The 14,664-nt window shown below is 34.9% G+C and overlaps 1 protein-coding gene across 3 annotated transcripts in view; it reads left to right on the forward strand.

Moving 5' to 3' along the window:
- LOC114246387 (uncharacterized) overlaps window positions 1-13,449 on the forward strand; it is a 34,375-nt gene extending 20,926 nt beyond the window's left edge. For 2 of the 3 annotated variants that reach the window (XM_089734652.1, XM_028178878.2), the window contains exons 4-6: window positions 4,129-4,296; window positions 6,910-7,069; window positions 11,181-13,449. In XM_089734652.1, the coding sequence (XP_089590778.1) occupies window positions 4,129-4,296; window positions 6,910-7,069; window positions 11,181-11,290 (438 nt within the window). In that variant the 3' untranslated portion in view covers window positions 11,291-13,449. The remainder of the gene's footprint in view (window positions 1-4,128; window positions 4,297-6,909; window positions 7,070-11,180) is intronic. The other variant, XM_089734651.1, reaches the window with a different exon arrangement.
- The last annotated feature ends 1,215 nt before the right edge of the window (window positions 13,450-14,664 follow it).

Raw genomic sequence — 14,664 nt, forward strand, 5'->3', positions numbered from 1 at the left:
GGGACAGCATATGTCTATATGTTAAGGTTGGCTCTCTATAACGTTTTTTATGCTAACCAAATTTGTTCTAAAATAAAGCATTATTTGTGAAGGTGTTTTTATAAAGGTGATATTATACGTAAATGAAAAGGCGGGTAAAATTTAGCGTTATGCTAAACTAACTATCCACGCTGACAAAGTCGCGGGTAAAAGCTAGTTACCAATAAAAGGCATTTTCACTACCTATATATTTTATAGCAACCCATATTGTTTATTTAATTACAATTAAGTGTACTACATTCAAGGCTATGACGATAACACCAAACTAACGCAGAGCATATACAGCCTTACCATTAATATCGACCACTTCTAGATAACCAGTGATGAAAAAAGACAAAGCGGTGACCCAAACCGATTTCAATGACCTAATTTTCATAACTTTATTTATGAAAAATCAAAATTATATATGAAATGAATTTTATTTATGAAACATTTATAATATTATATAATATACGTATATATTATATATATTTACATTATTCAGATAAAAATTTTGTTATACTTATGTGTAAGCCCATCCGTATTAGTTAGCTTATGAAATTAAAAACAATTAGTAGCAAACTTAAGGAAAATGTTTTATGAATTAAAAAAAATATAATACATTAGTTCTAAGCTTTATTTTGAACAAAGGCAACAATTACATTTACCTTGATGATTCATTCCGAAATTGAATTATGCTCGTAAAAATAGTGTGATTCGAGATTTTCAATTTCAATTCTCTGGATTTTACAACGCGTATCGAAAATTTTACCACGCTTTACCTATTCAGATTAAAGAAGTAAAATAGTACAGTGTATCAATCACACATACAGCCGATCGTTCTATAATCGCATGACATTGTTGGACGGTATTTATTGGTAAATAAAAGCAAAACAGACCACCCAGAACGCAAAAATAAGCGATAAAAACTACGCAGAGCCGCGCCGCGTCGTTCTTGGATGGAATTGTCGAAATATCAATGATGCGCGAATACTCGGATAATACAATTTGGAGCGTAGGCCGGAGGCGGATTGAATTAAAGCGCCATCTGTCGTCCTCGACCGTATGAATACGAAATGCTTACAGTAACTCGCGAGAGATCTTTATCTCAGTTTTAAAATTGCTCAATCCCCCGGGACCGTTGATATTGATTTGTCCCCGGAGCACCTAATTTGTTGCTTCAGATATTTTATTTAGAAAGTGACTTGTGACATTCTACGAAACATGAGAACATTAGTTTTTCATTACTATCAAGTATCAGTTTTGAATGATAATGCAACACGAATATTTTTCTAGTTACGTCATTACTTAAGACTAAAAAGTAAATAATATCTATATTAAATACGTTTTGAACAAATATGTACAGAATAAAGCTTTGTGAATTACATTAGTCAGACTTTTACTTCTATATCAGTGTTAAAAGCTCGTAATTTGTGAAGCAATTTTACATGGTTCTGTCGATAGGTATGTGAAACTCCGATACGGTTAGCGCGTGTGTGTGTATGGTAGGTACATGTGTACACGCGCTCGGTAGGAGGCTATTAACGTTTAGGCGACGCTACATAAGAATGTAAACGTTAAAGACGACAGCAATGTCGAGCGAAATTTCCTCTACAAGGATCCCTCCTTTTCGATATAAAAATACAACGTGTAGGGACGAGCGAGGGTTGCGGGGTGGCGGGACGAGAGGGGCGGCCCCTGAGGCATTGCAATCCCATCAAATGGATCCGTAACGAAGTTAGCCGCTCATCCTCCCCGCGCGCCTCTCGACATTGTCTCTGCCCTCAAATGAATTCTACAATTGGAAATAAGAAAATGTTTTGTTGGAGCTCCGTGCTTTCTCAGTTTAAAAGCGAGCGTTTTCTTTAGATAACTCAATGCGTTTAGCGTAAGATACCGAACCACTTATTCACTGAACTTATTGAATAAAGTTAAAAACAAAGAATATAGATATAAGTTTTTAATAAATGTAGTGATGTTGTTTTAATTTAATAAAGGGTACACATTAGAACTCATGTCTCAAGGTGGGTGGCGCATTTATGTTATAGATGTCTATGGGCTCCAGTAACCACTTAACACCGGGTGGGCTGTAAGCTCGTCCACCCATCTAAGCAATAAAAAAAAATACTAGCAAAACTATAAATCCGGCACGAATAACGTTTTTATGTGCTGCGTACAAAAACAGTGATTTTATATTAGTTATTTATTTACGAGAAAGTCGATAACCCAAAGGTATTGAGAGCAAACAACCGTATCTCATACAATCTAGTGAAAATTCGGAAATTGCTTCGTTTTTCATCACATCGCCCTCGTGGCGTGGGTCGGATGTCGGCTAGCTTTGTGAAAAAAACTAATATCCCAGCTGTTTCCGCTTGCTTTATGTACGTATGTATTGTACAACATTCCGGGAAAACAATTCTCAATCTGCATTTTTTTGTTTGGAATTAAAAATATATGACACATTGATAATTTTATAGAGACAACAAATACATCTAAATTTACATTAAACAATAATGCTTAAACTCTTTTCGACGTGTATTTTAATTGTATAGACTATCTCTATGTCTATTTTTTAAGTTTATTATTTTTCACGATCATACTGTTAGTATTTTTTATTTATTCATATCCTTTATTAAAGTTTGAGAAGCATTGTAAATAGCCACATATATATTTTGGCTAGGGTGTGTTTTCTAACCGTTATATATAGGGTGTATCAGTTTATTTATATGGAGAGTGCGTAGAGAGGGTGCGGCCCCCGCCCCCGGGAGGACCCTCCCTCTAATCAGCTCTAATCACCATATCAAACGACGCACGGTCTCATTCTCGTTGACAACACACAGATTAGGGCCCCGTGTGTTTTGTCCATTGTTTTCGTATTTAAATACATTTTGTCACATAGCAGCGTTCTAAAATAGAAATCTATATATTAATTCGTGAAGCAAAAACTTTGTATCCCTTTTTACGAAAATTGCGCGGACGGAGGAGTATGAAATTTTCCACACTTATAGAGAATATAGAAAAGAAGTGCACAATGCTAATATATTTTTTAAATAATGCATAAAATATACATTAAATCAATAAAGAAAACATTACACACACTACATACCATGTATTTGACGCACACACCATGCATACAATTTATTGTCAAACTTTTGTTCTTGACATCTGTGGTCAAATTGAGAATAGATTAAATATTGTTTGTCTTTGTTAATATTTTTTACAGTGTAGTCTTGGCGAAATTTGTGAATATCTATATCTATACTAATATTATAAAGAGGAAAGATTTGTTTGTTTGTTTCGAATAGGCTCCGAAACTACTGGACCGATTTGAAAAATTCTTTTTCCATTAGAAGCCGACATTGTCCGTGATGAACATAGGCTACTTTTTTTTTTTTTTTTTTTTCATGTGTGTTTTAATGTTTCCGAAGCGAAGCGAGGGCGGGTCGCTAGTAGAAGTATAAAATACAATCATAATAGTGTACAAACTTACAATTCCAATTAATTATAGTCGAATTTCGACTACTGCGGGACCTTTAGTTACTGGAAATACACATGTGATGATGTCATAGGTACGATTATGTTTAAATTTTAGAAAACATTAAGGTAAATCTAATAAATTATTTAAATTTCCCTGGAACATATCTTTATGCGCTATATTTTTAAGGATGATTTTCTATTTAAACGCATCTAAATACACATCTTTATTTAAATATATGTATATGTTTAACGTACATGGTATGGAAGCTCAAAATTAAGATTTCGTGAAAATAAAATTGATATAGCCATTTCCCTCTGCTTAAACTAAATTTATTACCTCTACGTACTACTTACTACCAGGGATGAACGCGAATTAAATTAACAAGCATTAATTTAATTAACGAAATACTAGATCATAACATTCTGCTTCGAAGGATGCTGATTAATGATTAACATTTCGAGGAATCGAGAGACGTGTAATGGTTACTAGCCGAGCAGACGGCACGGCATAGCACGGCATGGCATTCACGGCAGAAATAGGCAGGGTGGTGATACCTACCCGCGTGGACTCACAAGAGGTCCTACCCCTAGTAAAAAGACTTCCGAGATACTAACACGATATTACGTTCTTAGGTCTGGTTTCAAAACCGCCGCGCGAAGTATCGGAAACAAGAGAAACAATTGCAGAAGGCGTTGGCGCCGGCCGTGCTGCCTGGCTGCAATGGAATGATGAGGAACATTCAGGGCTACCGAGGATACCAGCCCTATCCACACCCCAACACCATCAACCGGTATCCACAGGTAAGCTGAGGCCCTTATTTTAACATCATTAAGACTTTAATTTTAGACGATGCGTCATTTATAAACTCGAAAACAAATGAGATATATGAATAAAATAGAATTTAATATAGACGGTACACAGTCTAGTACCTTTTTTAAAGTCAACACAAGACAACAGGAATAGAGATTTACTTTATAACCGTTGACGGGTAGACCATATTGCTGCAGTTATTAACAATATCAGGCGCATACCTATTCCTATTTCTATACATTGTGTTGTCGGTAACGGTAGCATAAAGATATTTAAGCTCTAGAATAATTATGACAATCGCAGTACTGGGCTTGACAACTTAATAATATTGCAAATTATTATTTTTATTACGAAGTTCGGTGAACGAATTCATGGCTCGATTAATGAACGTGGTTACCATAACAATCACAATTACTATGATCCATAAGGTTGAACTCTCCATTTTACTGCAATAAAGGATGTACCAATCTTCATACCGAAATGCATGACCGGTTTTCGGTAGAAATAGGACGCTGGTCTCGTTAGGACTTACACTACAACGTGAACACTAGTAAAATACGATTTCACTCAATTCTGATTTTCATTCATTGAAAGTTTCGTAATGCCTGACATAATGTATGTAATTCTCTTATTGAATTCTAATTTTCGGGTTAAAGATATTCTTTATTCTCAAAAGAATTTTTAATTAACCAAACCGCGTTTCGTTAGCCAGAACTTTAGAATAAGTCAATTTTAGCCTTAACATAAACCTTTCAACAGATTTATATATTCATAAATACTAAAAGGACGTAGTCATAGCGTGGCTAAACGATTTCAGCTCGATTTGTCCGTGCATTACCATACGGCGCTAATCATTCGGTCTGATTACGAGGTAATACGATTGTGAGCGCGCCCGTACACGAACCACGAAAATAATGCAAATGTGCGAAACGACCTGTGTTTTCGGCGATTTTGACAAAATTATCGTTCAAATGCTCAGCGATGAATGATTTAGAAAAATAAACTGTTAAGCTATGTATTAAAATTTATTATATGTATAGCTTTGGTTAAACTGTCAGCGAACATATCAAATACATATCTACAAAAACTAATATATTAATTAACATTAAAATAAAACCAAAATTTCAATTCATTAGCCACAACATAGCAATTCGAAAATAGAAATTACTAATTGTAAACAGCTATTTTCAATTTCTTTCAATTAAAAGTATTTTTTTAATTAGAAAACGTCACTCATTATTTGTAAGCTATTATTAAGCATAAATTAATACATCGCTTTCCCGGTCATCGTTTTCGTTATAGAATAGACCTAGAACTTGAACTATAAAATATAAAAAATATTTAAAAGTTTTCGTTGAAAATTAAATTCTTTCAAATTTAACTTCAAAAATATAGCTAAATTTATATTTTGTTTTCAATAAGAAAAAAATTAAAAAGTATGTATTTTTCATTAAAACAGTTTTAATAATTCCCCAATCAACGGCCCAGAAGCTAATATTTGCCTGTCATTTTGATAATAATTACGGGGCATGAAGGCATCACACTCGGACATTTCAGAGCCGTAATACCAAATACCTACCTTCAACAAACATGCAGGCTGTGACTCCGTGAGACTGCAGACTAAACAAATATCTAAATACATAGAAAAACTAACTGAAAATGCACTTCGGTTTTTTACAAAGAAAAAAAGAATCGACAACAGTAAATAAAAGAATTACAGCACTATCCAGTGTTGAGGACACCTTGTTTTTTAAGTGGTTTATTATGATAAATGGCCGCTTAATAAACTCAACGAGAGCGCCGGCGGACTCGGTCCGCTAACGTAATTCCCCCACCACTATTCCATTAAGTGAAGTGTTAATCTGTATATTAATAAAACCGACAAAAAATTATTTACCTACTTCGCAATTTTAATGATCCAACCGACAGGCTGCGGGCGTTTTAAATTTATAATTTGTGAAACTGAAATTGAAATAAAAGATGGAATGAGCTGGAATTTTCCAGTAATTTTTTAAGCGGTTCTGTCTTGATTTCTATTCTGTTTATTTCTGCATAGAATCAATGGGACAGTTGTTATGTTATAATTGAGATTGCAACCTCATGCCTCAAGATGACGGCATTCACTTTATGATGACTACGGGCTCCGGTAACGACTTAACACTAAGTGAACTGTGCAATCATCCAACAATCGCGTGCAATAAACGACTTGATTAAAAAACACATAATTTAAATAACGGGCCAATAAGGCGTAATATTACATTGCGAGAATGCTTTAGAGTAGACTAATTATTCAAATAATTGCATATTTCATATATACGGATTGTGCTTTAAAACATTTAATAACCCGATAGCTCCTAATTCTATCTACAATTTATTTCAATTCCAAATATACCTATATTTTTTATAATCACTATCACTGTTCGTTAAATTTAAAATGCCTATTTGTAGTTTAATAAATATAAATAATATTGATTACTATTTATAATCTAAACAGAAATACGCTTGATTTAGTTTTAAAATTAACTTAAGCTTTCTATATTTCAATACTATAATTATCCGTTTGAATCGTGTACAGAACTTTCAATTCTAAACAATCTTAATAGTTTTCCTTCTATGAACAGCATCACGGCAGCTACGAAGAACTACAGAAGGATATATTTTCTTTATCACAAATGGGAGGTGGATCGTACCCTATGCCGCAAGGATTCTCTATGGGACACAGTGCAAACATGAGCGCTGTTGGAATGAGACAAGACACTATGGGTAAGATGTTTCGTCGGAGATATATGTTTTAACACGAGGGCAACGACCAAAATATCATCATGTTACGGTCAAAACCATTTTGAGACATAAGGTTAAATAATCTTTAATCTGGTGAGATCCAAATCGTCCAGCACGGTAAGTCAAGTCTTTCAAAATAGACGGTTTGCTATGTTTTGTATCCGCTTTTCATATTACATATTGGTACCCATAATAATGGGTGGCGCGTCTACGTTGTAGATGTCTATGGGCTCCAGTAACCACTTAACACCAGGTGGGCTATGAGCTCGTCCACCCTTTCTAAGCAATAAAAAAAATAAAAATAAAAAAATTTGAAAATTTCTTTCGGTACCTTAAAATTATCTTTCAACTAGTTTCAACTAAATTCCGCACCCAGAGGTAGGTAGTGCCATGATAAAATTAGATAAATTTTATTTACATTTTTAAACGACTTGACGTGATTTTTTTAAGATTGTTGTTTTTATTCAAATTAATTAAGTTATTTTCAATTTAACCTAAATAATAAAGTAGCGACGTGAAAAATGAAGTAAATGATTTCAAAACAGTACAGTTTCAATGAAAAAGTAATTTAATAGGTATAATTATCGACACGTTTGTTAGGTATGTTTTAAAGTCTACAAGCTTATCTTACAGAAACGACCAGAACATCGAAATCGATGTTATATTCAGTCGATTAAATAATTTATAATGAATTAATATTTAACATCACAGAACGCAACATCCAACTTTACCATCAAAGCACAACATGAACGTTATCAAAATTCCAAGTTAAACTAATATCAAAGTCTAAAATGTAAGTTTGTAACGTGAAACAAAAAGCGGTAGACAGAGCGGCAGCTTTCATCAAGTTTAATATTAAAGCCGTCAAGGCAATTACCAAGTTGTGCGGAGCGGATGATCGCAGCTAGCTTTTTACAAATATCCATTGTGATATAATGGGAAAACTTGCCACATAAACCCCCACTAACCGACAGCAGACGATCTTAAAAAAAGTAAAACTCGAGTTTCAAGTTATTAAATGTCTTCGAACGGGGTCTCTTTGCCGTTCGCTGATCTAATGAATATTATTTTCATCAATAAATCGTTTGATTGGTAAGTTGAATGGTTTCAGTGTCGGCTTGCTTCGGATCATCTGAATTGGAAACATGATTAGATACCGTTCGTTCAACTAATTGAATTGGTTAAGATAAACCATTGTATCTATAAATTAAGTTACCTTAAAGGCAATTTCGGTTTTAAATATGAATTGAATGCAGTGAAGAATTGCATGTATTGTATGGCAATTCCTTGCTTGATCCTTTGATTGTAAGTAACCATTATATTTCTTGAAGATTATTTATAGGAAACAAAGCGAAACAGCTGCAAATTCCGAACGCTTGCTACGAATTCTAGTATTAATAAAAACCCAACGTGGTTAAGGGCAATGTTTGAAATGGCCAAAATGGTTAGGTCTGCTTATATGATGGTTGTTGCGATGATGTAATAAAATTAGCGGGTTTTTCTTAATAATTTACAATTCCAGAAGAGAAACTCGCATTTATCCTTTACACACAAAACTCTTAAGTCAAAGTATAGTCAAAATATAGCTTTGTTTCCCCCGACCCAAATTCAATATAATTTATAATATTCTCTCCGAGCTAAGTTTACCATTTCGAGTAGGTATCTGTACTACTAGCTGGTATTATAGCTAACAGTTAATTCGGAGATGTATAAGTACTATAATTCAATGAGACTTGATTATGCGGCCGGAGATTATTAATTTGTGCCGATCAACTTAACATACGAGTTATATCGTCTAGCGTTTACATATCAACTTATCGTAACTATATAATATTATTATTACAATACAAACTTATACCTACATTTAATTTTGTTTTAAAATATTAAAATGATACAGTAGATGCCTAGCTTCATTGTAATCTAAACTACAATTAGTTTATTATTATGAAGAGTTTAAATATACCATAATTCATAATTAAATAATTTCCAAAACAGCCCAAATAGAACAGGTTTTCATTAAAAAAAATTCATTATTTTAAATATATTTTTAGCTCCAGAGAAGCCTGTGGATGCACTTCTTTATTTTGAAATACGGAAAGAAACAAAAATAATATGATGTACTCGTAATTGAAAAAAGTTTAAGGTGCAACATTCCGCCACCCCTACTCCCTTAATGATCTATTTAAAAAAAATCTCATTCTTGCTGTTTAGATAAACTATAGGGTGCTGAAGAAATACTCGCCTAAATTTTGAATTCCAAAGTACTATTTTACAGTTAGATAAGACTTTTTTAAAGAACTTAACAAATAAAATAAAATAATTTCTTCAAAAGTACGCAACGAGCGAAGCGGCTTTAAATCGGTAGCCTCAGGGCCGTAAGATTCTTGCGTAAGAAAAAAAACGAGAAAGTAATGGAAGCGAGGCATCGTACCGTAGATATTCTAATAAGAAAATTTCCAGTACATTTACTTTGGCGGGCTTCCTCGCGGCGTCTTCGCAAATATCTTATTTCCTGCGGCGAGATTGCATCTTGAGAAAACGCGAGGGTCGATCCGGAGCCTCACTATTCGCTTCCAACCCTGCCCTCAGTTTATCGCACCCTCGCACATTTATGTAATATACGTTGCCAGAGTTACGTGGCTGTTCTCAAATTGTAGCTAATTCAGCAACTTTTGAAAAGGAATTCTCATATTAGGATTTAGTTATTCACTATCACGAAACACATTTGATTCTTGTAAAGATTCTATTAAATAATATTGATGTTTTGTGAACGATTTCTAAACACCCTTTATAATCGAGCAATAAAATATAGTATGCTTATGACTTGAATACAGGCCCCAACGAAACATCTTCAGGGTCGCGAGTATCAGATATTTTATTTCTTCTTCCTATTCGTACACTCTTGGTCATGCATCAGTCAGATCCTGCGATACCGATGCTCTCCCGATGCGACGTCATGTGGCACGATGTTTCGCAGATTGAGCGCAATAATTTATGTTGGAGTGAGTCATAGATTTTATGAGGTCGGTCCATCATGTTGGAGATCGTCCGCGAGATCTTTTGCCCTCGACTTTCCCTTGCACCACCAACCCCTCAATGGAGTCCTCATTACGAGGGATGTGCCCGAAGAACTTGAGGATTCGTATTTGGACTGTTGACTCCAACAGTCTCTCCTTGATGTTGAGCTCTTTCAGGATCGAAATGTTGGTACGGTCCGCGGTCCACGAAATTCTAAGGAGACGTCTCCAGCACCACATTTCCAGTGCGTCAATCTTACGACGGTCTTGCATCCTCAGCGTCCACGTCTCAGCCCCATACAGAAAGATTGGAAAGACCAGGCATCTCATTAACCGAACTTTTGTGTTTTTGGTTATTCTGCGGACTCTCCAAATCTTTGTTATCAAAGATATACCAAGCAATAACTTGCACAAACAACTATACTGGCGAGAAAACTGGGTTAAATACATACATAGCAACTATTGTATATAGTACCTAAATAATGTAACTATTAAAAGTTCTTCTGAGGAATATGAACATTTAAGGTTTATGAAACATCTGGGATTGCGAAGTGATATTGATTGTCTTTGCTTTGTTTAAATATATCATCGATCTCAAATATATCACATCTTCTTTCGAAAATAAGATCGAAAACATTAAGTTCATAAACATTTTTTTGCTTTAAGTAATTTTTTGCCGTATAGGCAGGTGAGCATACGGCCCACCTGATGGTGAGTGGTTACCGTCACTCATGGACGTCAGCAATGCCAGGGGCAGAGCCAAGCCGCTGCCTACCGTTAAGTACTCTCCGCAAGTCTCGTTTGAAAAAGGACATGTCATAGCGCTCGTGAAACACCGTGGAGGGGAGCTCATTCCAAAGCCGGATGGTCGTGGCAAAAAAGATGTCTGGAAACGCACTTTGGATGAACGCAGTGGCTCCAGGTAGTATGGATGAACTCTACTCCGATGGCGGGCGGTGCGATGGTAAAAACGAGACGATGGTATCATCTCAAACAAATTTCAATGAAAGCTGTAACAAGTCGTCTGATGTTCAGGTAGTTGCTAGTTCGTATATTAATAAAATCACCTTCCATAGGCATGAGTGCAGAAGACGAGTGGTACAACAAATCTCTGTCAGCACTCCGGATGAACAGCGGGCACCACGCGAACCTAGCGGCGGCGCCAATGCTCCAGTACCAGACCTAATCGTTGCTACACGGCGCTGACTACTCACCAGCGCCGGCGCACGACTACGCGCCACCGTAGGACTCACGCATACTAAAACCAACTAACGTACTTCACTTAAATCAAACAGCCGATAAATATCAATATTTTGCTGGTGGTAGGACCTCTTGTGAGTCCGCATGGTTAGGTACCACCGCCCCACCTATTTCTGCCGTGAAGCAGTAATGCGTTTCGGTTTAAAGGGCGGGGCAGCCGTTGTAACTATACTGACTATAACTATACTTAGATCTTATATTTCAAGATGGGTGGCGCATTTACGTTCTAGATGTCTATAGGCTCCAGTAACCACTTAACACCAGGTGGGCTGTGAGCTCGTCCACCCACCTAAGCAATAAAGAAAAAAACAGAACTGTCAAATAATATTTATTTTAAAATGAAAAATTGCAACATTAAAATCAATCAGCTGGTGAATTACAAAAAGAAAACTGTTTATCAACTTTATTACTTTCAAATGAAAAATTGAAATGCTAAGGAAAGTACTCCCAATCTGTTCGCAGAATTGTTTTTAGTATGTGAAGTCTATATCTAGCCTGCCTGTGTTGGTCGAGGCTGTGAGAATCGTAAACACATTCACGTTTTCGGATAGCTAATGTCTATTTAATATTTACCTAATTAAAAAATAAAATAAAATAAAATTTACAAATTCATTTCATTTTATTACAAATGATGATTCCTTTAAATCAGATCACAATCAGAAAATTCTGTCAACTGTTTTTTAATTTTAATATTTCTTACTTTACTCATAATATAATAGTTCAATATTTAATACGAAAATCATAATGTTTAATGAAATTTCTTAAGAACAATAGCTATACGAAGACAAATAAGGAACGTGTCAAAATATAAATAGGTACAAATAGTGTTACAGTTTTAATAAGAAACAATTGTTTCACACGCATATAAACCTGTTCTTTTTAATTACCAAAAGTAAAAAAAACGGGGGACTTTCTACTTTATATTCTACCCATGGAAGCCATTTTTGGTCGCTTTTGCAAAATTAAAAGTAAAAAAAATTATAATGGTCTTAATTAGTTTATTAATTGATAATGCCCTCATGAATCGAATAGCATTTTACAGTGTTCATAATTTATAATAGAGGACTTCCCGAAAACTGACTTTTAATCGGAAATGAAACACAAAGCTTGGTCACACGTACCCAATTTTTACCTCTTTTGAATAATATGTCAATTTATTTTTGGTAATTAAAAAAATTGCCGGTGCGTTGTATGCTAGTCATATTGTACAGACATTTTAAATCGATTTAAGTAACAAGTACTTGTATTTTCTTGATTGTTATAATTAAAATAAATTGTTGCACGACTTTGATTTGTGATACCTTCAAGATTTAATCATAATATATTATTATATACAATAAATATTTTTATAATTCGGTACAACAGAAAAGCAAAACATTTGTCAAGACAAGACAATAATGTGTGAAAATTATTTTGACGTTGGTTTTCAAGGCATATTTACTATGGGAGCATTACATTATTTTTCGCCTAGAGTAGGTATCACATTCCAAAAATCCTCAACATGGCGTGTAAATAATAAACGACTTTGCATATTTTAAGATGTTAACAGCTCAACGATATTGTAATGTTAACTAATTAGGCGAATTTTTATTATAAGCGGCCATTTTATGCCACATTCCTTATTTAAAAACGGCACAGATAATCTAGTCAATAGAAAATATTGTTCTTTTTTTTTAATTATTTTGATCTCATTCGTTCATTAACGGTTTTATCTACTATGACTTGTTGTATCTGAATGATTTTTATGTTAAACACTCTACACTACCAAAATCGCTATACAGCTATATAACTGAAAATAAATTTACATTCCTAATATTATAAGCCAGTATTGAAAAATACAGAATCCCTAGTTGATCGATTAATTTCTTTGAACGGTTTCAATGGATATAAATGTTTAAGGTTAATGAACCTCATTTAATTTTGGCTTTTGTACAAATTTTACAAACCATATCAATTAAGACTGTTTGGACAAAGCCGAGAACAGCTAGCGGTCACATTGTGCATTTTTATGTAAATATAATTTGTAAGGAAACTCGTCTAAATGATAAACATGTGTAAAACGAAATAAATTGTCTAAAATGTATATTTTTGTTCGTTTCTTTGATATTTCTAAAACTCACTACTGTTAATTTTCCCAATAAAACATAGAAGAAATTAGAAAAATAAATGAAAAAAAAAGAAACACTTAGAAATGGAATGTCTATGGTGAGTAAATAAATACATAATCTATAATAATTTTTTTTATGTTTGAGATTTTATTGGTGGCTCGGCGGCCTTTCCAGTTTTACCAGGGCAAGTGGGCGAGCAAAGGCTCAGCCAGGAGAGGTGGGATTTGCTAACAGCTACCCGACCGCCTCCAAAGAAGACCTGACAACTCAAGAGTAGCTGCTTCGCGAATGAATCTACTACCGGATCGGAATCGCGACGCGCTGAGAAGATCCGGCGAGAAACTAAGCGGGTTGATGTTTAGGTTAGGTTGCATGTCGAACTCTTTGCCGAGTTCGGCGAGTACCGTTACGGGGGTCCCTACTCCTAGTGTTAGAGCTGAAGGCGTCTGATGCAAAGGTAATTGGATCTGATGGATCCTTAAGGACGTGTCTAGGGCGTCGACGGTGACTGGCTCCTGCGTGATCAAGATTCGGGGAGAAGTCAGCGGCGGCAACGATAAGGCGATTATCATGACGGCTATAATAACTTTTATATTATAAAGCGATATTAAGTTTCTCAAGTATTAATTATGTTGAGCTTTTGCTTTAGTGGTCAACTACGCGTAAGATACCTTGGATAAGATTCATTCCCAGTTAAGACTAAGTAACAACTTACGTTATTTAGTTTTTTAAATCGAAATTTGAGACTTTTACCCTATTGTACACGATTCTGATGTCCATAACAAAGGAGAACGGCTTTCTTTAGAGCCGTTATATAGGCTATTCACCTTTAAAACCTGTCAACCATTCAGTAGTAAAGTGGAAGATACCTATTATTACTCATTATTTACGTAAATATAAAAAAAATATGCTGAGATGGGTGGACGAGCTCACAGCCCATCTGGTGTTAAGTGGTTACTGGAGCTCATAGACATCTACAACGTAAATGCCACCACCTACCTCGAGACATAAGTTCTAAGTCCCAGTTTTAACAGTACAACGACTGCCCTACCATTTAAACTAGAATGTAGAAATAGACAGGGTGGGTGGTACCTACACGTGCGGACTCAAAATGTCCTACCACTAGTACAGTACTTTAATCGTTTTTTACTACATCCTCGGAAAGAGATAGGGTTGTGCTATTTTAGGCTAC

This window comes from Bombyx mandarina, chromosome 18, assembly GCF_030267445.1.
Source record: "Bombyx mandarina strain Sakado chromosome 18, ASM3026744v2".
NCBI classification, from domain to species: domain Eukaryota; kingdom Metazoa; phylum Arthropoda; class Insecta; order Lepidoptera; family Bombycidae; genus Bombyx; species Bombyx mandarina.